The sequence below is a fragment of the Melopsittacus undulatus genome, chromosome 2 (assembly GCF_012275295.1).
Source record: "Melopsittacus undulatus isolate bMelUnd1 chromosome 2, bMelUnd1.mat.Z, whole genome shotgun sequence".
NCBI classification, from domain to species: Eukaryota; Metazoa; Chordata; class Aves; order Psittaciformes; family Psittaculidae; genus Melopsittacus; species Melopsittacus undulatus.
The window spans coordinates 64,583,025-64,604,968 of NC_047528.1; the positions used below are offsets into that span (position 1 = coordinate 64,583,025).

The 21,944-nt window shown below is 42.4% G+C and overlaps 1 protein-coding gene across 3 annotated transcripts in view; it reads right to left on the reverse strand.

Annotated features, from left to right (window-relative positions):
- NPAS2 (neuronal PAS domain protein 2) overlaps positions 1-21,944 on the reverse strand; it is a 113,582-nt gene that overhangs the window by 44,259 nt on the left and 47,379 nt on the right. For all 3 annotated transcript variants that reach the window (XM_034060017.1, XM_034060019.1, XM_034060018.1), the window contains exons 2-5: positions 16,871-16,924; positions 11,889-12,037; positions 8,593-8,684; positions 5,237-5,326 (exon numbers count right to left, since the gene is read on the reverse strand). In XM_034060017.1, coding sequence (XP_033915908.1) covers positions 5,237-5,326; positions 8,593-8,684; positions 11,889-12,037; positions 16,871-16,902 — 363 coding nt within the window. In that variant the 5' untranslated portion in view covers positions 16,903-16,924. The remainder of the gene's footprint in view (positions 1-5,236; positions 5,327-8,592; positions 8,685-11,888; positions 12,038-16,870; positions 16,925-21,944) is intronic.

A 21,944-nucleotide genomic window follows, 5' to 3' on the forward strand; every position in this document is an offset into this window, starting at 1 on the left:
GAAGGTCTCACTGTGTTCAGCATGGTAACTAACCTAACGCTAGAAGAGCATGTCTGGAAGGAAGTTGTGAGATAAAGTGACCCTCTGACAGCATTGACTTACATCCATCCCACTTATGACTACCTCAGGCAGAGCTGGCACACTGACACAGCTTCATGTGTCACCAGAGCAGCTCCTATCAGACTGTACAGTCGTGCTGAAAATGTGTTAGCCCTGTATGAGACTGGCAAGTTACTAATCACAATAATTTACCTATGCATTTATGTAAGATTGCACTTTGGTTTCCCTCTCCTTTCCACCATGCCTGCTGTTCTGAATGGAATTCTTGTTTAGAGTAATGAAATGTACTTTGAAAATCAGAGTGCTATGCTTTATACACTTATCTTGATGCGATAATATATAACTTTAGAGTATTCAGTTTAAAGTATTTATTACATGTGCTTGTTACACTTGAATATTCTTTTTGTTAAGAATATTTGAAAATTATTGTGACTTTAGTGTATACCTCATTAATATGCATCCTACTGATACAGTATGTGATTAAGCTTATATACTTATGTATAAATATGTATAAATATACACACATACAATCACAGAATGGTTTGGGTTGAAAGGAACCTTAAAGACCATCCAGTTCCAATCCCCTGCCATGGGCAGGGACACCTTCCACTAGACCAGGTTGCTCCAACCTCTCTCCAGGCTGGCCTTGAGCACTGCCAGGGATGAGACAGCCACAGCTTCTTTGTGCACCCTGTGCCAGTGCTCAGCACCCTCACAGTGAAGATTTTTTTCCTAATATCTGATCAAAATCTACCCTATACCAGCTTGAAGCCATTCCCCCTTGTCCTATCCCTACATGCCCTTCTAAAAAGTCCCTCTCCAGACTGCTTGTAGGTCCCCTTTAGGCCTACCTTCAGTACACCCACAGAAGTCCTTCTTCTCTTTAGAAAAGCAGATCTCATAAATGATATTTATGTAATCTATATTTATTTTCTAGACGTACACATTTATTTTACATATATATGCATATTTATATGTATTTATACAAAATTAAGTACATTGTTAATGCGATTTGGTGCATATGAAGAAAAAGCATCTCATGGGAAACTACAGTGGTGAGTCCTGTTCAAGGCTTTTGGTACAGTCTCAGAACAGGAATTTTTCTCTCTCATTCCCTTTCAACCTGTAAATGGTAGATAATGATACTTATCCACCAGTTTCCCACAAGTCTCATTGAGGTTAATTAATCTCCCATTCACTCAGCAGTAACTCTAGGAGTACTAGATGTGAGCTGCCACCTCTCCTCGGACTCACTGTTGCTTCTTTCTTTACCCAAGGATGTGCCACCTTTTGTCTCCATACTGTGACCAAGCTCCCATTCAAAACCTATTACTGGTTCTGCAGTGTCTTTTCTGTTGATGATAGTAGCTGCAGAGGCCTGTGACTACACCTACAGTTGGAGTTACAGGAGACTTCTGTTCTGCATACCCCTTAAAGCAACCTCCTGCCCTGAGCTATTCATTGATTTGTGAGCCCTGGCATTTATATTTTTGCTGCCATTGTATACCATATTCAGAATGTAGTATTTGGTTTGCATCTTTGCTGTTAGAAGTACCATCTTTTCTACTTCTCACTGCGTTTCACAGCTCTTGCCTCTTGGGCAGGTTAGGCATACCTGTAAAGCAGCACACGGAACAGAATGTCTGGATGCTGTACGTATCAAGACTCCAATAATATTCTTGAATCAGTATGTCAATCAAGAGTATATCAACAGGTCAAACAGAGAGAAGGAAAAAAACATTCCAGTCTCGCTGGAGCTGTGGGAAATGCCAGGGAAGCTATTCAGAGTTAATTCTGCACCAGACCCAAAGAGCAGACATCTGGTGCCACAGCAAAAAGGTGACTGGAGAGATGGACAAAATGTGATCATCACAGACAAAAATGCATCAGTTGGAGAGGAACAGTTTGCAGCTTTGTCTAATTATTCTAATTATTCTGCAGTGGGCAGTCCTGCCCTGCTGGCAGGCACAGCCACAAAGCATTGCTGAATGAGACAGGCAAAGGGGACAAATTACAGCGGCTGCGGGTAGAGTGGTTAGATGGACTATGTTAGTGCATATTTATGCTGCCAAGCTAAGCTTGGAATATACTCTGCACCCTCAAATCAATGGATCCTGCTAACATGAACTTCTGAGTATTTGCCCCTGATAGCTATGGCAGGAAAGAAACAACATGTTTGCATATGTAGATACTGGTCCTTTCTAAGTACAGTACACCAAGTTCTGCAATCATTTGATGCAGAGATAAAATATGTGTGCAGTTTCAGTAAAACAACTGTACTCCAAAATGGAGCTCCTTCCTCACCATTTCATTGCTTTTGGGAGGTGATAAGGAGGAAATATGATGAGTTATTCCCACTTTGAGGGAAAAAAAGCAGGGAAACTCAGCAAGCATAGTCACTACGGGAATGGAAAGGTGGAGGGTTGCAAATGATATGGGCTTTTTTCCCATCAACGCAAAACAGAAAGATAGCTGTGGTATTGTGCACTGGGATTTGGCCCCTCTATCAACCTGTATAACCTGCAGTGATGCCCATTGCTACCCTGTAACAGCGACACAGCATATCTAACTTTTGTACACTATAAGGTGCTGTGGCCTGGATTTTTCCACCCTGATGTTTAGCTATAGTGCCCAACACAGCAGAGCAGCTGCCTAAGCTTCACTGAGGAACCCCTGGGGAGAAAAACCCACCAAGGAGAAGCTCAGCTCTGCCTCTGCACAGCCACCTGCCCACCAACCCTTGTGGGTCCTCATATGGGCGGGAGCTGAGTGTGGACACCTTGGCTATGGGACTGAAGCTGGGTGAGATGGACATCACCCTCCTAGTCTGTGAGCTTGTGCAGCATCTTCTGCCTGAGTCCATGGGCAAGCAATGTCTGTGAGAAAACTACGTCTCCTCCTGTAACATGGAAACAAGTCACTCTGCTGCCTGTGTTTAACTGTTGCACTCAGCAAAGCAGGCAAGAAGGGACAGGGAGGACCCTCTGACTGGTAAATGCTGTGAGTTGTGACTACATTTCCAGAAGCTCACTTCACTTCAACTGTAGTCAGTCTTACTGTGTGAGCTAAACCTCTCTTTACATCAACCGACCCTAAGAGTAGCCTCCAGATCTTGTAAAAACAAACTATTTAGAATTACAACAGAAGAAGTCTGTGTTTGAAAACACTCCATGGAACTTAGAGAAACTGTATTAAAGAGAATTGGACATATTTGTTCTCAGCACCAGAGTCTTTTATGACTTTAATGAAAGAAAATGCATCAGATTTCTTGATAGGGGCCCTCAGAGAGTCCTACTCCACATTCTGCCCAGTTTTGCTTTCCTTTCAGTACTCAAAGCAGAAGATTTGCAGAGCACTTTTTCCCCTTGCAGCTTCAGAGGAGAAAGAATTGGTATTTTGTCCCTCAAAACATGTCTGCACTTAGCTTACAAATAGATCCTGGAGGTAAACAAAAAGAGCCACACAGATTCTCCAGATAGCACTCTGATTAGTTTTAAAACTTAAAAAACGACATATGGAAAGGGCAGCATGGGACTACAATGCCCAGTGTGCATCTAACTACCCATGGCCATAACGATATGCCAACCCTGGGCAGGCAGAAGCCTTTATGACTTTCTCAGTTGCGGTTTCAGGGATGCACCCAGTCATTCTGCAGGCATGTGCTGGTGGAGCAGTTTTTAACCATCATCATTCCATCAGCTCTGATAAGGTCTGTGGGAACTTCTGCTCCACCACCAGCCCCAGCAGGTTGGTCCCTGGCTTGGGTTGCTATGTGCTGCAACTAAAAAATAATGCCCATCTCTGTCCTTATTTTGAGCTGGATACCATGCAAGATTATCGCACAAGGCATGACTTCAGGAGGGAAAACCAATTTAGTCTGTGATGGTCCAGTTCAGGGAACCTGAACCCATCCACATTCACCCTGGGCTTAAGGTTTTAGGCAGATGGTCTGAAATGTCAGTTCCTGAAAAGTAATACTTCCCCACAGCAGATTGACCATCTCCAGTAAGAATCAATATTTGGAAGGGATAGCAATGAAAACCCCAAACCATGAAAGACAAACAGATTCCACAGAAATCGGTAAGTGTATGAAGACCCTGAATGCTGGACAGGGTTCTCTCAGCCTTTGAAGTGGAGGCACATGTCAGAAAATAGTCAGCTACCGGTTTTCTCAACCATTGTGGATTAGAAAACTGAAATAGATTTGGTTCAATCTGTTGTTGCATAGCAATATTCTTGCATTTACCAGGAGCTGCCTCCTTTCATCAAGTTCCTTTCGTCTCAGAAGAAAATAATTTTTGTTCATATTACAGCAAGGTTGCATGTGTGAAATACATTTGTCTGGGTGGAAAACATAACATGTATTTGGTGAAAAAGTAAATGAGAGAAAAAGAATTGCAATTTTCCTAAGAACATGGCAGGGGGGTGGTACAATAATGATTTGGCAGCTATTTTTTTCTCTTGGGCATGTATTTATTTGAGACCAAGCTGCTAAAAATGAGTGTGAGGATTAATCCTTAATTATTATGCCATTTCTCCTAGAGCAGCCTTAGCAACAGGAACACGGTTTGGAGCAGTTCGTCTCCCTTGCTCCTCCAGCCCAAGCTAGCACGCACAGGAGTGTCTCCCACAGCGAAACCCAGCAGCCGGCAGATAAAACAAGCTGTATGTGCTGGACCCAAGCACCAGCTCCTCCCTGGAGCAAGGTGTGTTCCCCTTGGGAAAGCACAGCAGAGCTGCAGGAAGAGCTTTGCAGCAGCCCCTGGCTAGGTCTGAATTCAATGGGGTTTTTATCCTTTACCTCCCTGGGAGCAGAATAAGGCCCTTAACAAGCTCCTTGCCAGGCTGCCAGCAGCACTGGTGCTATTCTCTGCTAGCTTAGAGATGGAAGAGATCAGCCAGGTCACCCTGTCTCTTCCTTGTCCAGAGTACTCCCGCAGAGCTTTTTCCATTCAAGCCAAAGTGCCTCATAGCAACAAAAACCTGAAGGGTATGAATCAGACGGAGAAAGAACAGAGCTGATCAACAGCAGCAGCCACCATAATGCAGGGATAAAGCCCCTAGCTGCGTTTTCAGGAAAACAACACCCCACCACCACCCTTTTACATCTCTTTCTAAAAACACAGGGCCCAGTCCTACGGTGTGTAGTAGAAAAGCCAATGACAGCATTACTCACCGGTAAATGCCCTAGAAGAGGTGTGATGCTGTCAGACACATAGATGATGCTTCCACCAGTGGTTACTGCTATAATGAAGCCATCTAATGCCTAAGGAAAACAGACAAGTGGAGAATGCTTTAACAGGAATGAGCAGTGTAAACAGGGCATCTCATTGTATGTTGATCAAACCAGTTTGACTTCAGCACCGTATTGTTATCGAGTGTAGGAACGTTATCTCAAGTTGCAGAACAGTAATTCTCTGATTTTACAGTCTGATTTAACTTTTACAGCACTCTTTGTAGTCTCGTAAAACCTACTATTGAAGCAACAAAGGGCTCACAGGAACATTTCATGTCTCAGTTTTTAAATTAATCACACATTTTAATAATGCAAAATGACTAAGACTGGATCCCTTGGAAGTTATTAAAATGAACATTTGAGCTCTGTGTAAATATCAAAGGATGATGAAAGGATGCGGCCCTATCTCAAAATGGTACTTCTCTGCAAACCCCATAAATCTCAGTTTGTATTAATGTAACATTGTATATTGCTGGGCTTTCATGTAAGTAAAAGCAATGCAAATGATCAAATAATCCTTAGCCTGAGTTTTAATTGAGTGATTTATTTTAAAGGTCATGGTATTAGATTACTCATTCCACCCTTCTGCAGTTTCTTCTTCAGTCCCACCTTGCAGTAAGCTCCTTCACTCCTAGCACTGATGGGGAATATCAGCCTCATTCCCATCCTCTGTACAGGAGCAATTTAACCTTCAAAATTAGTTTCTTCTTTACTCTGAGTTGCAAAGTTTTGACCTAAATGTTGCTCAGAGTTAAATCTAGGTAGATTCCCAGGTCTACAGCAATCTACCCTGAGCAGACCTCCCCCCAAAATTAAGATTCAGTAGCAGGTGCTCAGGGAATATATTAAAACCTTCCTGTTGTAATGAAGTAGTCATTAGCGAAGCTCCCAAAGCCTTCAAGTGGATCAGGTCTGGGTCCTTCCTGTGAGTTCACTGGTTATCTGGAGTCAGTGTTGCCTGCGGGATTTGAGCAGTATGGGCATGGCAAGCACAACTGAATCAGAGCAGAGTTTGACTGTACTCCAGAGGTGATACCTGTTCAGGAGACAGGGGTACTGCAAAGAGCCTGATCAGGGTGCCATGGTGTTACAAAACCTTACTGCAAACCCAGGCACGCCTCCAAGCCAGACTAGCAGTTGATCCTGTGAGCCGCAGCACATCCTTCCCTCCTGCTGACTTCAATAAGGAAAAGAATTCTGAGAGCACTGAAAAATGCTAATTGTTTTTCAAAAAGGGGGAAAAAAAAGGAAAACACAAAGCCTTGAATAAAGACACAAACATATGTTCCTCTTTCCAGAGAATGCTGAGCACCCACAACTATTTAAGTCAATGGGAATCTGCTGGTGCTACAATCCTTTGAAAAGCAGGTCAATAACTTATACCCCAGTAGAAGAGTGTGTTTAGCATCTCTGAAAACCCTCCAGCTCCTACAGTTAGTGTGATTTTGTTAATCGAAGTGCAGAGAATATGTTTTTCTTTCGTGTAGTACATTCAAGCTGTTTTCTAAAAAAGCAGGATAGCTGTTAACCCATGGAAGAGAACAGAGGTTTTACAAGGCAGCTGGATTGTGCATGTTACTATGGTGAACGTTGTTGGATTTTTTTATTTTTTCAAATCAAGTCTTTATTTCATATCCAATGCAAATTGTACCAAGTGACTCACATCACAATTCTGTGGTAAAATCGAGTTAATGCATGCATACAAATTCTATTTTTATTTACTCGCAACTGGTCCTTCTAACATTAAGAGGGCATATCCCCCTTCGAAGATTTAACTACTGCAACAGTCCTGCTTGAACAAACAGAGCCTAATACCTACTTTTATGTAATTTGATGACAGCCTTTTCAATGGGATAAGAAAAGGCCATTTTCAAGAAAGCTGATGTAGCACCGCAGTCAATTATGCTCTGATTCTTTTGAATTAGCGCTTGAAAAAACCCTTCCCATCTTTTAATAACAGGATGGGAAAAACTTCAAGCGGTCTTGTCCAAATGTTAATAAAATAAGATTAATAGAAAGGCAAAAAAGCAGAGAATGATGAACAGCTAGCTCAACAGGACATCCCAATACCCAATGTTATCTTGAAGGGCATGGAAAATCACAGGACCATGAAGGTGATTTATAGGCTGGGAAACTAAAAGCAATTGTTTTAATCTAAAATTGTGTGGCATACAAGTAGAATCAACAAAGGCCCAGCCAGTCAAGACAACTGCCAATTTACTGCTATCTGAAGGAAGTATTTCAGTGCAGGCTGAAGGAGTTATGTATGTGAAGCTCCTGCACACTGAGATGGGAATGGGGGATTTTCAGTGCGATGAAAGCAAGGCATCTCGTAACATTGGAACAGGGGAGTCTCATCACAGCAAACTACAGTGGCCAAGGGACTGCCAGCCCCTGGGGCCAGCATTATGCCCTGGCTTTGTGCCACCCCCTGGTTGGTGAAGTTGCTCCCCTGCACTCCTCCTTGTCTGCTGCCAGAGCCTGATCACATCCCACATTCACATTGTTTGTGGGAGGAAGAGAAGCTTGTTCTCAAAGGACACTGTGGGACCATGCAACCTCCATGTGCTCAGTACAGGAGAAGATCCTTGCTAAAGAAGGTTCTAGCTGTTATTGAGAAAGAAAAATGAATTTTAGCAGCTCATTTGCATTTCATCTTGAACCTACATAAATGCCATTGAGTCACCTCTCTTCAAATCCCAGCTAGCATTAAAAGCACCTATGGTATAATTTAAAAGTAATTTAAAAACTATCATTGCAAAATAACCCTGTTCCCTGTTAGAATGAAAAGTGTTTGATAAGGGCCTTGAAAAGCATTAGAGTGGAAGTATTAACTGTATCAAACCAAGAGTAGCTGTCAGGTTTTATCTGCTTGTACAGCACCTAGCAGTAGAGGGATGCGACACTGCTGCTTTTTAGGTGCTAGTCTTGCATAAATATTAGGTAATAATAACGCCTTCCAAGAACAGGAGAAAAAGCTGCTGTGTGCCCTTTTCCTCACCTCTGATTGTAAAACTAAAATGTAACCTCTGATTTGAATCCCTCTGCTGAAATGCATTTCTTGGCAGTCCCTGGGCAACACTGAGGGCTGAAGCAGCATGGTGCGATGGCACCGTCAAGAGTGAAAAGATGTAGGGACTCTAATCCCTTGCCCCAGAGACAGCTCTGCTTGACAGTCAAATACAGCAATACCTGAAACCTCCTCTTTCAGAAGGGCAGATGACATTTTATTCTAGATGCACGGGCATTTTGATGAGTGCTAGACAAAATTAGAAACAGTATATATGCATGTTCACCTCCAACATCAGCTGGGTGAATTCTTCGTTGCTGAGAAATGAAGGCTTCCAGTCCTGCTGAATTTCAGAAATCTCCGTCTGTGCTGAGACTTCTAGACAAATAAAACATTTGAATTTTTTAAATTCAAAGAAACTTGTATCGTGTAAGACTATATATGAGTTGCTATGAAAAGATAGAAATCATCTTCATGTTCAACAAATTGCAGTTTTCAAGCATGGGCTTACATACAGAGACAGTAATGGCTATCTAAAGTGGGCCCAATCTTGAAATGTTTTCCTCATGTTTTCCTCAGCTCAGCTTGAACTGACTTCAGTGGGAGTCTGTATTCTCATAGCCGTTGGCCTCAAGCAGCCTTACTTGGGTATTGATCTAAAGATAAAACCACTTTGCATGAAAATAAAATCAAGGCAAAGATTAGCACGTGTCAAATTGATACTTACAATTTACAGCTTCAAAATTAGGGTGCCAGACAGCTCCGGTTCAGCCTACAGCTTCTCTGCCAAATAGGGAGCAGCAAGAAAACTCCTTTGGAACAGCCCCAGGGAGCTGTGACCCTGAACAGCAGAGCTATTGCTTTGCTCTCCAAAATGTGTGTGAAATATAAGTGTTTGCAGCAGCCTTACACCGATGCTATTGCCCCCACTCTCTCCCATGCCTACTGCCAGCCCCACAATGTATAGCAGTGTCGTAGAGGGAATGGAGAACCAGCATCTCATCCCAAACTCTATCTGGAGTAGAGGGCCTCCTGTGCTGTCAAACACCATGGGGTTTTGCCCTGCTGCTGGCCAGTCTTAGCCCCACAGCAGCCTGAAGATGTTTGTTCCCTGAGGGCTTTCCATGGAGGGTAGAGGCACACTGGGGTAACAAGTCACAGCTCCACACTCAAACTGGGAACCATACTGGGGGCAACTGGGTGCACATTGGTGAGCCATTTCCTTCGAAAACAACCACTCACATTACCTATACCCAAATCAGACAGGGTTATGGGGGACAGATCTTAAAATTTAGAGACCTGAGCTGGTTTTTGTTCACTTCTCCCTCTGCTTGTCCAAGGGTGCTCCCTTATTCAGCTCTAGTAGCGAGAGGATGCTGAGCACTACCTGTCTTCTTTTGGTGCTGCCTGCTAATTAATCCTATTGATTAACACTTTCAGAACAGGTAACACCCAACACTCTCCATTTGGAGCACACAGGCAAACTGACCAGATAAATCCAAATGGCTAAATGATATTAAAGACAGCAAGTTTATACCAGTGCCTGTGCATATCGTTGCCTAGAAAGAAATCAAAGCCTTCCTTCAGTCTTTATTAGTGGAAATGCAGCTGCCTGCTTCTACTAGCTTGTTCAACTCGCTTTCTGCACTGCTGGGGGCTGTCATGGATAGCATGGCAGCTCTCCACAGCCCCCATGATTCTACATGGAGGTTCAAAACAAGACTGAGGGAAAAGAGACATCAGCCTGACAGATTTTTATTATATAGTTTCAGAATACAGGGTACTTTCAGCAGATCCATAGCTTGGAAAAGTTGATATGCATGAAACAGCAACTGCTAAAAGAATTACTTGAGATTTGGGAGATTCTGTGGATTATGAATAAGGAGGCCGTTTACGAACTAAAAAAAAAATCAACTGAAAACTGACCTCCTCCTCTGTTATGACTAAAATAGTGGTTTAACCTACAAAATGAAAGGGAAATATGATTGAATGAACCAGATCCAAAGTACGCTGAAGATAACATTTTAAAACGCTGATGCTTTGTATTGCATTGTGTAACTACTAATCTGGTTTAAAAATAGATAACATTTGCTTTTTTTAGCAAGTGCACAAAACCCAGTCACATTTTGACCCAATTACTGTGCAAGGATTTGTGACTGCTAGCTTTCTTTTACCTAGTTGTTCTTCCAGAAATGCAGTGCCTTTTGCAGTAAATCATTTGAGCTATCAGCTACACTTATCTACATTTATTCAGATCTTGTGTGATTGTTCTTTGCTTGGCTTTATGACTGAGTATGTTCACATTCTCCTTTACTCTGCCTTGGGCAGCTAAAAAAAACCCCACATGTTATTACTGTCATTTTTTTAATGGGTATATACAATTATTAAACTTTGAGATGTCCTAGTCATGCCCTCCTGTATGAAATCATCTTGTCTGTGGCAAAAATTCATTTAAGGCAAACCTGTGCTCTAAGAACAGAACCACTATAATTATTTCCTCAGTAAGTTTGACACTGGTGACTCCATTATGTTGGGAGTCATTATATAAGAATTTTTATGGTCTCTTCCATTTCACCCAGAGCTCTCCAGTGAGCTCTGTGTGGTGCTGGATAAGCAAAGGTGAGCTAGGAGATGCAGTATATTGGCTCGTGAGACCCCTTTCTGCTTTGTGGGACCAGGGACGTTCCCCTTGGTCACTCACCAAAGCCTTTTCCTCACAGAGACAGAGCAAGGGAGCCCCATTAAACCAGTTCCCTGATTTATAAGGGAGAAGCGTTTCTATTGTCCGCTGCTGGTGGATGTCCATGCCTCAGGGAGCCCACAGCACACATTCCTCTCACTGACTAGAAACTAGACCAAGCAGATTAAATCAGCAAGGTCAGAAATCTCCTCTGCCCTCTCTGAGGGTACATTTCTAAAGCACTCAACTGTCACTGCTCTGTGCATTAAAAAATAAATTCCTGGCCTTCTGAGGCTGAACTTTACCACCGCAACTGCACGCTGCGATGTAGCTCCTGCTTGCACATGCTGGGTGAAGCACGTCAGCTATCTGTGGATGTAATTTGCTGAAGCTGACTTCAAAAATTGGGCCCTTTCTGGTCTATGTTTTCTGCTCACTGGAGAATTGAGTTCTACACAGTCCACTGAAGAGGAGCAGGGGGGCTCAGCAGACTGCTTCCCTCCATTTTTCTGTAGAGAAGCTGGGGTGAATGCTTTGTTCTTCTGCTCACAATATTGCAGGTTTCAAGGAAGAGACTCTTGCCTCTGGCCCCAAATCTCTCTTGTTCAAAGTGTCTTTCTTCTTAATGCATGCTGCAGGGCACTGCTGCCCTCCTTCCCCTGGTTCCTGCCATTCACCCCTTCTCTAGCAGGTGGAGAGTCATCCTCAGATGAAAAGTAGTCAAGGAGATGGATCTGGGCAGCACAATGCCTGAAAATAATCTTTTTGGATGAGACAGAAAAAACCTCCCAACCTTACGTTGGCACTTTTAGGCCCCTTGAGCCGTTCTGATAATCACTGAAGGAAAGAGGATATTGTAGTAACTGTCTGGCAAGTGCACGAAGAGCTGCAGTAAATCTTACCGTTGTGTTTCTGCAGAAAGCCAATGACTTTTTCCAGCACGGTAGTTTTGTCCATTTTGCGAGTGTTGCCTGGAAGCATGGAGCTGAGCTCTTTGATGAGAACATTGAACTGATCACGCCTCTTCTTCTCAGACTTGTTACGTGAAGCCCTGTGGACCAGGGAAAAAAAGGGATGACCAAGAGGAAAAATCACCATGTGCCTGCTCTTTGCAACATACACAAATAGAAATTAACTTGCTGTGTGCCTCACATGAAGATTGACATTGGCCTCCAGCAAAGCTGCAGAGACAAATAGGAGGCAACTCTTCCCACCTCCTGCTCCTGCTCTAGTCTTTAGAGTCCAGGGGGGAGATGAAGGCTCTGCTTGCCCATCTGTGCTGCTGCTGGACACTTTGTCTACATCAGGTTGGCTTTAAGCCTGTAGGTGAAGGAGCTGTACCCATGTCCTAAGCATGCACAGAATCTTGAAAGCACGTAAAGCCTCTGAGGAGGCACTCAGAGCCAGAAGAAATAAGAATACTGTGACAACACTAAAATCACCCATAAAGAAGAGTGGGGACTAGTAAAACTATGGGTCATGCTCATCTGTGCAGTCCTAACAGGAGAGAGGGACCCTGGTCCTGCAGCTCAGCCATCGCACTGTAGCTAGTTCCGTCTAGAGGGACCAGCCTGCTTTGGTTACAGGTCCTCTGGTTACCTCCAGGCTGGCTTATAGAGAGGAATCAGGCTGTTGTCTCCCAGTCATTCAGATCAGGGATCTGAGTAGAGGTTACTGCAGCTCCCATCTAGTTCATATGTCACCTACTTCAGTCTCTTTTCCAGGGTGACAAGGGCAAGCAGGAGGGAGGGCATCCAGCATGTCTTTATCCCACCCAGCATGGACTGCCAACCTGGGGGCTGAGAAGTCCTGCAGCTTTCTTTTCCAGTCTTGTTTGTTTAGCTTACAAACTCCTCAGATAAAGCCTGCTTCTGCTGTTGTGTATGAAAAGCTCATAGGAAGAAAGGATCTGATTTCATATGGGGTGTTTTGGCACCAAAGCAATACTGTCATTATGGTTGTTGATAATCTTTTCGGTGTAGGTACTCTATTTTTTTTTTAATTGTATGTAAACCTATACACAAGCAAGTATTTTCTGAATTGCTCCCATGAATACAATAGCCATTCTACTTGGAGGTTATCACCCCGGCTTCTGTAGCCATGTAGCCATACAGATAAATATAACCCAGAAGGTTTGTTTTTGTTCTTCTGAAAGGTCCTCAAGCAAACAAGATTTGCTTTGTTAATTACATAAAGATCTGAAAATCTGGTTACATGTAGAGAGGAAAGAAAAGCCAAGAGGCCAGTTCTCACTCTGAGTTTCTTAGTCCCAGCTAACTCTGCCATTCCTCATAAGCTCTAGATGCATGCTGCTGAAAATCAAAGAAGAATTTCGCCCAGCATTTACATCCCCTCCAAGGACCAGGACAGCAATAAACTCTAGCAGAGAAATCACTGCAGAGGCTTCTGGATGTTACTACTGACAGAGGGGTAATTTTTGTTTGTCTTGCTCTCAACCCTGAACACACTTGGAGATACATTGGATAGAAGCCAACACTTGATTATTTCACAGCTTTGAGCACAAGAGATTGGGTGGATACCGCCTGACTGATTTCAGCCTGTTCTTATTACAGTGCAAAAGGCTGTCAGAACAAGATGTGAAAAGCTCCAGCCTTATCCTATTTCTGTACAGTTCAAGGGGATGTTAAGAACGCCAACATTTTACTTCCTCATAATTCAATCCTCAGTTCATTTTAAGCTTAAAGGGTCTTGATCTCCTGCCCTGAAAATAAAACACCAACCATCTATAGGGAAAGTTGTTTTTTCTAAAATATAAAGTAACTATTTTTAACACTTGACATTTTATTCACAAAGGAAACATAAAAACTCCTCTAGTGGAAACAACACTACCAAAATCTGAATTGATGATCGCAGTAAAATCTTTAAAAGGAAAAAAAAAGGAAAAATGGGGGGAAAAAAGGGAGAAAAACTATCCCTGAACAATTGTAAATGCTTTGTTCAGTCCAGTTGTAAATGTGTTAAATAATGCAGTTTTCATCACTTCCCTTGGAAGATTATTTCCTAGGCTTGGAAATAATATGCCTGCTAGGGCACATAATTTACAGTAAGCCAAAACAGTCCCTGTCTTAATTCCATACTATTTGTCCCAGTTCTGCTCCCTCTTCATTACTCCAAGAAAAAAACAACAAAACCAAACAGCATATCCAAGGGGAAGAAAGAGGCATGGTATGAGTAAAATGTGGCTTTTTAGTGAATACAGCTAAAGGCAATCCAGGACAGCCTGAAATCGGAATGGTCAAAATCATCAATTTTAACATGTGTTATAAACAGGCCTTTTTATTCTCTTATATATTTGCTGCTTGTCATTTTAAAGAGACACTGATACCTGCTGACTAGCGGTCATTACATCTTGGTGATTAGCAATGAAATACGACTTTACACTAAATTTCATATTTCTTTTTGCTGCCCAGTGGGATATGCTGTATATGCAACAAAGGAAGTAATTGTACCACATACCTTTATTCTTAGATTTACTCTTCATGGAGTGGAAAAAGGCAAGTGGTCTTGTTTGTTTAAGTGCTTTCTCATGGCTCACTTCAAGCTAGTTTTGGTTGGAATTTTGAATACAATGAATTGCAAAAAAAAAAACCCAACAAAAACTACTAAATTAAACTAAAATAAAAGCAAATTTAAAAAAAAATAAATCCATAGACCAAAATAAACCTCATCTAGGATCAAAGAATTGAAAATGAAATTATGGTTTCAGATCTCCAGAGGATCAGAAGACCTCAAAGAGGTTTTCAGTCCCCATAAGTGTGGTGTCATCATATCCACATTTTAGTCCTTGCGGCTTTGGAGTGAAGTTGTACCTTAGGGAATCAGCTGATGCAGAATGGGGCTCAAAATAACCACTCTCCCAGAGGAAGAGCTCTATGTCTTGGCCAAATACTAAACACTTAGCAAAGGGCTGGGAGCACAGGTGCCTCTCCTTGGGAGAAGATGGATCCTCTTCTAATTTCTGTATAATACAACCTGTATGTGCCTAATAAATTGCAGCAGATAGTAAAATGGGGGGGTGTATGTGTGTGTGTCTAACCTAAGAAACCCAGCTTCTGGTCCATCCCTTAAGAGTTAGATCTAGAAAATCCCAATCTCACCTACTTTTAACACAGAAAATGAAAGAAAAGAACAATTTTCTTAGCTTTTCTATTTCTTCTTATGTTTCGCAACACTGAGGGACCCAGTCCTTATACCAAATAGAAGAAAACAAAGAAAGCATTTCCCCTGAGGCACAGGACAGATGAGAGTCCTGAGTTTTCAAGACACAACAGCAAGATGCTCAGCAAATGGCTTCTCCCAAGTCTAACTCTCTTTAAAGCTCTGGAAGGAAACCTGTACCTTTTAAATAAATGTGAGCGATTTTAGTATAAGCTTAGACCTTTGTGAAGTCTCTCATGGTTTCAAACTTAATTTCAAATTCAGCCTTATTTATAAGAATCAAAATGTACTTAATTACAATTTAAAGAAGCAATTTCCTTTTCTCATTTTCAAAGTTATCACTTTTTATCCACCTTGATAGAGTCCTGCCGCAGGGTACGACAAAAATTCCCTCCAGGAACAAATGGCATGAAAACCATACCAGATGGCGATGACAATTGTTGATAGTGAGGATATGTGTGAGCCTATTTTTTCCTATATGGATTCATTTAATGCATTTAAAAAAAAAACCACAACACACAGATATGTTGAAGATAATCAGGCCTTAAGAATATGAAACAATGATCTATGGTGGGCTTCCTTCCCCTTCTTCCCCCTTCCCTGACCCTGGGGCTCTGGGGAAGGGTGACACCTCCTGCTGTGCTGCAGGATGAGCACGGAGATGCTTGGAAGAGCCATCTCTTTGCCCTGGCCTCAGTGGGCATCCCTTGCAAGCCTAAAGGGAGGCAGTTGGGTTGGCACTTTGCTCCTGATAGCAAAGGCAGGCCTTCTGCAGCCTGAGCATGCGCACATTAAGAGGAGGAAGCAAAGGGAAACAGTTGAGCTTGGCTGCAGCCTGTGCTGACCTATATTGGGGAGAAAACGCTGCAGGGAGGAAAGAAGCAGTGTTGGAATCAAAAGAGATGAAACTGGATCAACTAGTTGTGCCTGGACTGGCAATACTCTCATTAGAGGGGAACCAAGGGGGAAGAGGTGTGCAACCCATGGCTCCCTCTAAAGCAATTAAACTGTGGTATTGATAACACATCCAGAAAAATAACCACCTCAAATGCTTCCAAATAGCTTTTCTGCAGATGCCAGTCAGATCTGACAGTTATTAGTTTTACTGCCATGGGTCTTCTGCCTTGAAACACACCTTTTCCCTCCTCACTAAGTGTTTACAACAATTTCCTGCCAACTGGGACTTGATGATGGAGTGAAGAATGTATGTGACTGAAGTTTTGTGCCTACTTAGGCCTGTCACAAGCACTTTCTGTGGTCTTTCTTTTCTCTGAAGGTAACTTCTGGGTGTTTTTATCACTGTGAGATAGGCATTGATGAATAAAGGGCCACTCTAAGAATTTTTTAGTTCTTTATCTTTTGCAAACTGTACTCTGTAAAACCCCATGTTTTTTATACACTCAGGAAGCTCAGATGATGTATTATAGTGGCAGGAGTACATTGTTGGTTCTTTGGTTCTCATGTTGTGCAGTAATGTGAAGAAAATGATCAATGCTTTTTTGACATTTTCCACAGAAAACATCGCTACGTTATTTTCTTCTTAAAGGGTAGCCAAGAATAGGAATCTGTGACATGGCAGTTTTTCAAGTGGTGCTTGGCTGTATTTTTTGATTAATTGATCATGGATAAAACAGCTTCTGCAGCAACAAACAGTATCAAGCTCATCACAAGTTAAACAGAGAGTTATAAAAGAAAAAATGCTCACCTCTTTGCCCTGTCTTTCTCATCTTCATCCATTAGATTGTCTAAGCAGTTTTTTCTGTAGAAGGAATGCGAGAATCATTATGAATTGTCATTTTGTTAGCTCTACTTGCAGGTTAATCTCAGAGTTGCTCTATTTCATTTTAATAAGAGCGATGATATTCAGGTCAGATAAATGTGTCAGCAGTGCTTTATGCCACAGTCCTTGATTTTAGGAAACATCCGTTGTGGATAATGTTAGTTCTGAGCGTCATGCTAGCCTTAGGGGCTCCAGCCAGAGATCAAGGCTCCCAGGCACAACATGGTGCGCCAGCACAGTACAAAAACAGCCACTTCTTGAGGGAATTTTTTCATGTGGAGGTTACCCTCTGCAAACTTGCAGGCTGGATAAGCCCTGGGGTCTGCCAAGTTGGGAAGGCATTTTCAGTGCCCCCCATTTGCCTCAAAGCCACCCCCAGTGCATTAGCTGGCATCACCAATGCCTTTGACTTCTCAGGTGGGGCTTCCTACTGGCATGATCTTTGTCCTCCTCTGTGGGTCCTGACCCAAAGCCAAAAGAGACAGTAGTAACCCTACTGAATTACACCCCAAATTCAAAGTGTTCTCATAAATCCCAGTGCCTAAGCCGCACTGTGAAAAACCCCTCCCCATAGCTCAGACAAATCATCTGCCTGGCAGTGCCACACTGAGCATGGGGACTGCGCCATCCCTGTCACTCTTTTTGCTGATCTTCACCAACATGTTGTGACCTGACATAAGGTCTATAGTCCAATTGCTCCAATAGCACTTTGAGCTGGGAGGAGAAAGTATTCTGAGTACAAGATGTGTTCATACAGCTGCACAATAAAAGGGGGTAATTGAGTAAACTTGTGTGGGCAAAGCAAAGGGGAAAACACAAGAGCAGCCCAGCTAAAGGCTGAGATCCTCAGAAACACTTGTTGCCAGATCACTGCCCACCCTCCTTTGCTCCATGGCCTTATGAAAAGCAATGCTTGAGCTGTAAGCACTTCAGCCCAAGGAGGAATCCCTGCGCTGCTGCAGCCTCTCAGGGCACCTCATGCCCATGTCAGGCACAAAAGCCTTGTGGTGCTGCATCCCACACAAATATTTTCCAAACCATCAGCACAATACTGCTACAAACCCTGGATTGTCAATGTGTCATTTTCAAAGCAGCAGTGTAATGACAGGCAATGATAATGCTCGCTTTCAAAAATCAATGTTTCTCATTTAATGAGTTCTTAACAAATATGACATGAATAAAATTGGAGGGGGAGAGAAGGGAAGTTAATTGCTAGGCATTATTTAAGCCCATGGTGTTTTCCACATATGAGTCACACATAAATAGGCTTGTTTAAAGAACATTTTATGAAAAAACAGGAATGCAAAGTTATTGATAGTAAGAGCAGTGGGTAAATTCTGTCTTTCTGCTACTACTTCTCCTACAGTAATATTCCACCTGCTCATTACTCAACAGTTAGCTAAGAACATGAAACTACCCTGTAATGTTTATCAAATATAAGAGGAATGAGGAATTATAGCCACAGGTCACTGATTGGAGGGTAAAGATAATGCCTCATGGCATTCAGTTCATTGATTGAGGAAATATGAAAGCCGAGGGACTGGCTTTTTTAGTCATAACTGGCAAATTTAAGTTGCTGAGTTCTACCATACAGAATAAAATGAATAATGCCATGTAATTTTTAAATGTTTTTTTCAGATATTTATTTGGCCTTGCAAAACAGCCAAGTGAGCCATATATCACTCTTCACATTTTAGACTAAGAAGATTTATAGACCCAGTTAAAATTTATTCACCAGTGTTTCACAAACACTTCAGTGGTTATTTGCCCAATCGCAGAATCAGACTGCTAGTCCAGCAAGTCTGTTTTCAAATGATTCAGGCTAAAATGTAGAGATAACGTTCAGTGGTTTTTCTTGTTATTTGGTCATTATTGCAATGAAAATGTCCACCTGCATTATCCAAGAACAAAGAAGGCACCAGTTAACAAGGGCAAGGGTTAGCATTTAGGATTTTGCTGTATTTCTTTACTAGACCTTTGCTCAAAATGCTCTGTTACCTGCACCCTCGTTGAATCTAGGGTATGACAAGCAAAATGGGGCAGTGTCAGCAGAAGATGCTTTCTCTGAATCCCTGAAGTTCTTCCTCTGCTGCACCAAGGCCTCCTCTGGTTGTAACAAATTCCAACTAGAAAGCAGGAATATGGGGATGAGACCTCTGGATGGATCTGATGAAGGATGGGGATAGATGGAGCAGTCAGGATCAGCTGTTTTGCACAAGTACAATGTACCTAATGGAAAGGGGCTTTCTAGAGCTGTACCCTATAAGCCATCAAAGAATTACATGGTTGGGAAGCCTCTACCCTTACAAGAGAACAACAGGTCTAACTGGTCTGTTCTGCCAAGGATTTGGCTACATCTGTAAAGCAATCCATGGCCAGCTTCCAGTAAACAAGGTTTCTCACTGACTGACATGAAATTCCGGACCTGCTGTGCTGTTGCTAGTGTTAGACAATACCTAATTGTCATTTCACTTCTGTTTGCTCACAGGGCAACATCTCCAGAGCTTCGTAAGCATTGCTAACAGCTTTTGCCAGTACATATGTATCATATGAAATTAAAATAAATAAAATAGATATGGCAGAGTACACAACTGCTATGAAACAGTATTTTCATCCCTCTCCTGAGCCACACCAGATGCTGGCTTATATCTTGAAGAGAACTCCATGGCATGGAGCTTAGGCATGTGCTTAGAGCAACCTGCTTGCTTTGTGTTATCCTCCCTCAGCTGGGAAGGTCCCAGATAGCAAACTGGAAATCTACTCTCTCATTCCTATCAGTGCCTGGTTTCTGAGGCAGTTCTGGCTTGTTGCGATGATGGAGGCAGGCAGTAAACATTGTGGCTCTGTGCCACCTTTCCCTGCAAAGAGGTAACGTAAAAAACTCCTGGTGTCACAAGGATTTATCAAAATTTGAACAGTTCTTTCATCCTAATGAAAACAGTTTGGAAACCTAAAGGTAACACCACCACATGATGTAACTCCTGCCAACAGAGTACTTAACAGCTCCAAGTTACGCTTGGAGTTCATTAATATCATTATCAGCAACCACCGAAGATGCCATTACTTGAAAAGATGGGAACCACCTGAAATAAGGAGGAGAAAGCTCAAGTACTACTGTCAGGGTGGTACTTGGACAGACACACAGAAAGACACATACCTACAGGCAGAGAAGAGTGACATTATGGAAACAGAAGACTGGCTAAAACTTAGATCTATAGCTGTGGCTTAGTTATCAGATGGAGAATAGCACAAACATCCCTCCCACATTCATTCATACAGTGAATAGTTGCTTGGGAAAGAAGTAATTCAGGCAGAGTGCCAACTTGTTCCATGGACTCCACAGAAGAAAGATTGCACATGTTTATTTTGATACAGTCTATTCTCAGTGGACACAAAGCTTGCACTATAAAATTCATCTGGCACTGATCACCTTATCCTGCACTGGAAATGTTTCATTACGAAATTAAACTACTACTTTTTTGTGTGGGTGAGGTTGGTTTCAATCCTTCCTGCCCTACTGCTCATAAGGATATGCTATAAAATGACTGACACTCAAATGTAAGTAATCAGTTGTTGATTTCCCACCGAGCTGAGGTCAGCTAATCTCAGTTCCTACAAATCAACCTGACATTTAACAAGAATTTTTAATCATATTCGTTTAACACAGCTGCATTAAATCAGAGACAAATTGTTTTTAGAGGTCCTGATATGCGTCTGGGGAAGCCTGATGAGAAATTGCAGTGCTTGTTCTCTTCTAGCCCTGTGTTGGGCAGCTGTGGGGGAAAGACTGGGCTTTTCCTCCCTTTCCATCTCCAGCATCGTGGGGTGTCTGTATCTACCACCCCATGGGTCTGCTTGGAGTATTCACCAACTTGTCTTGTACAGGGCATGCCCAGCCCTGAGGAGAGGGGTGCTGCTTTCCATTCACTGCAGATATACCTGAGCCCTCTCTTGGACCTCACCCTCAGACCACTCAGAATGTTAATATAATACCACCAGCCAAAGAAGAGATTATGATATTGGACTTGGTGAACAATCCTCTCACAGAAACGGGACAGGCAAGGGTTGCAGGGAAAATTGGGACACTGGGAAGAAACATCTTGGACTACCTTCTGGCCTCTAGGCAGACCTTTCCCAACAAATGTTATCTTTGTGAAGAGGGAAGAAAAAGAGCAACAGAGTGGAGGGGGAACATGTTCCTGTGCCTTCCAGATACATCATTCAACTTCCAGTGCCATCTCTGGGCACTGTGGTTGGACAATGGTGCTGTCCCATGAGTGCTCCACAGCTGGCTTAGATGGGCATGTGCTCACATTGCACCACTCTTAGCTTGGTGCTAGCAGCTCTACACTCTTCTTCTCAGTAAGGGCAGAGCTCTGGAATGAAGTAAAACACACTAACAAGTAAAATATTTCCCTTCCAAGCCTTTCTGGGACAAACAAAAAGATTAGCAAATGGTAAGTGGCAGAAGAGGTCCCAGAGTGACAGGCAAGAAGTGACCATCTGATCACTTTAAATGCATTAGTCCACATTTCTGTGATGTGGAGAGGGCTATGACATGAAGGATTTGTAGAAGCACAAATCAGAATAAATCAAAAGATTAACAGGTACATCAAATGGACTGCACTTGTTTATCCTTATTTTTCAGGTGTAAACCTATGAACTGTTACAAGAAGACATTGGAGTCCATATCTAAATGCAATGCAATCCTACCTTTAGCAATCAAAATTGATTTATCAAAAAGTAAACAGAGTAGCCTTAAGAAATCTTAAGAAAAGCTACTAAAAAAATCACATTCCTGATGATACACATTGCTGTTTGAGAAGGGACTGTGAGTTTTCAGTGGGAGAATGACGGTCTGCAGTTACCATGGGTCATGTAATGCTGCAATTATTGTGGGAATTACAGTTTTAACAAGTAAAGGAAAAATGCAGTAACATGGTAAGTGTCCAGCTTTAGACTATTTTTGTCAGTGTGCAGCTTTGTCTTCCTGCATTCA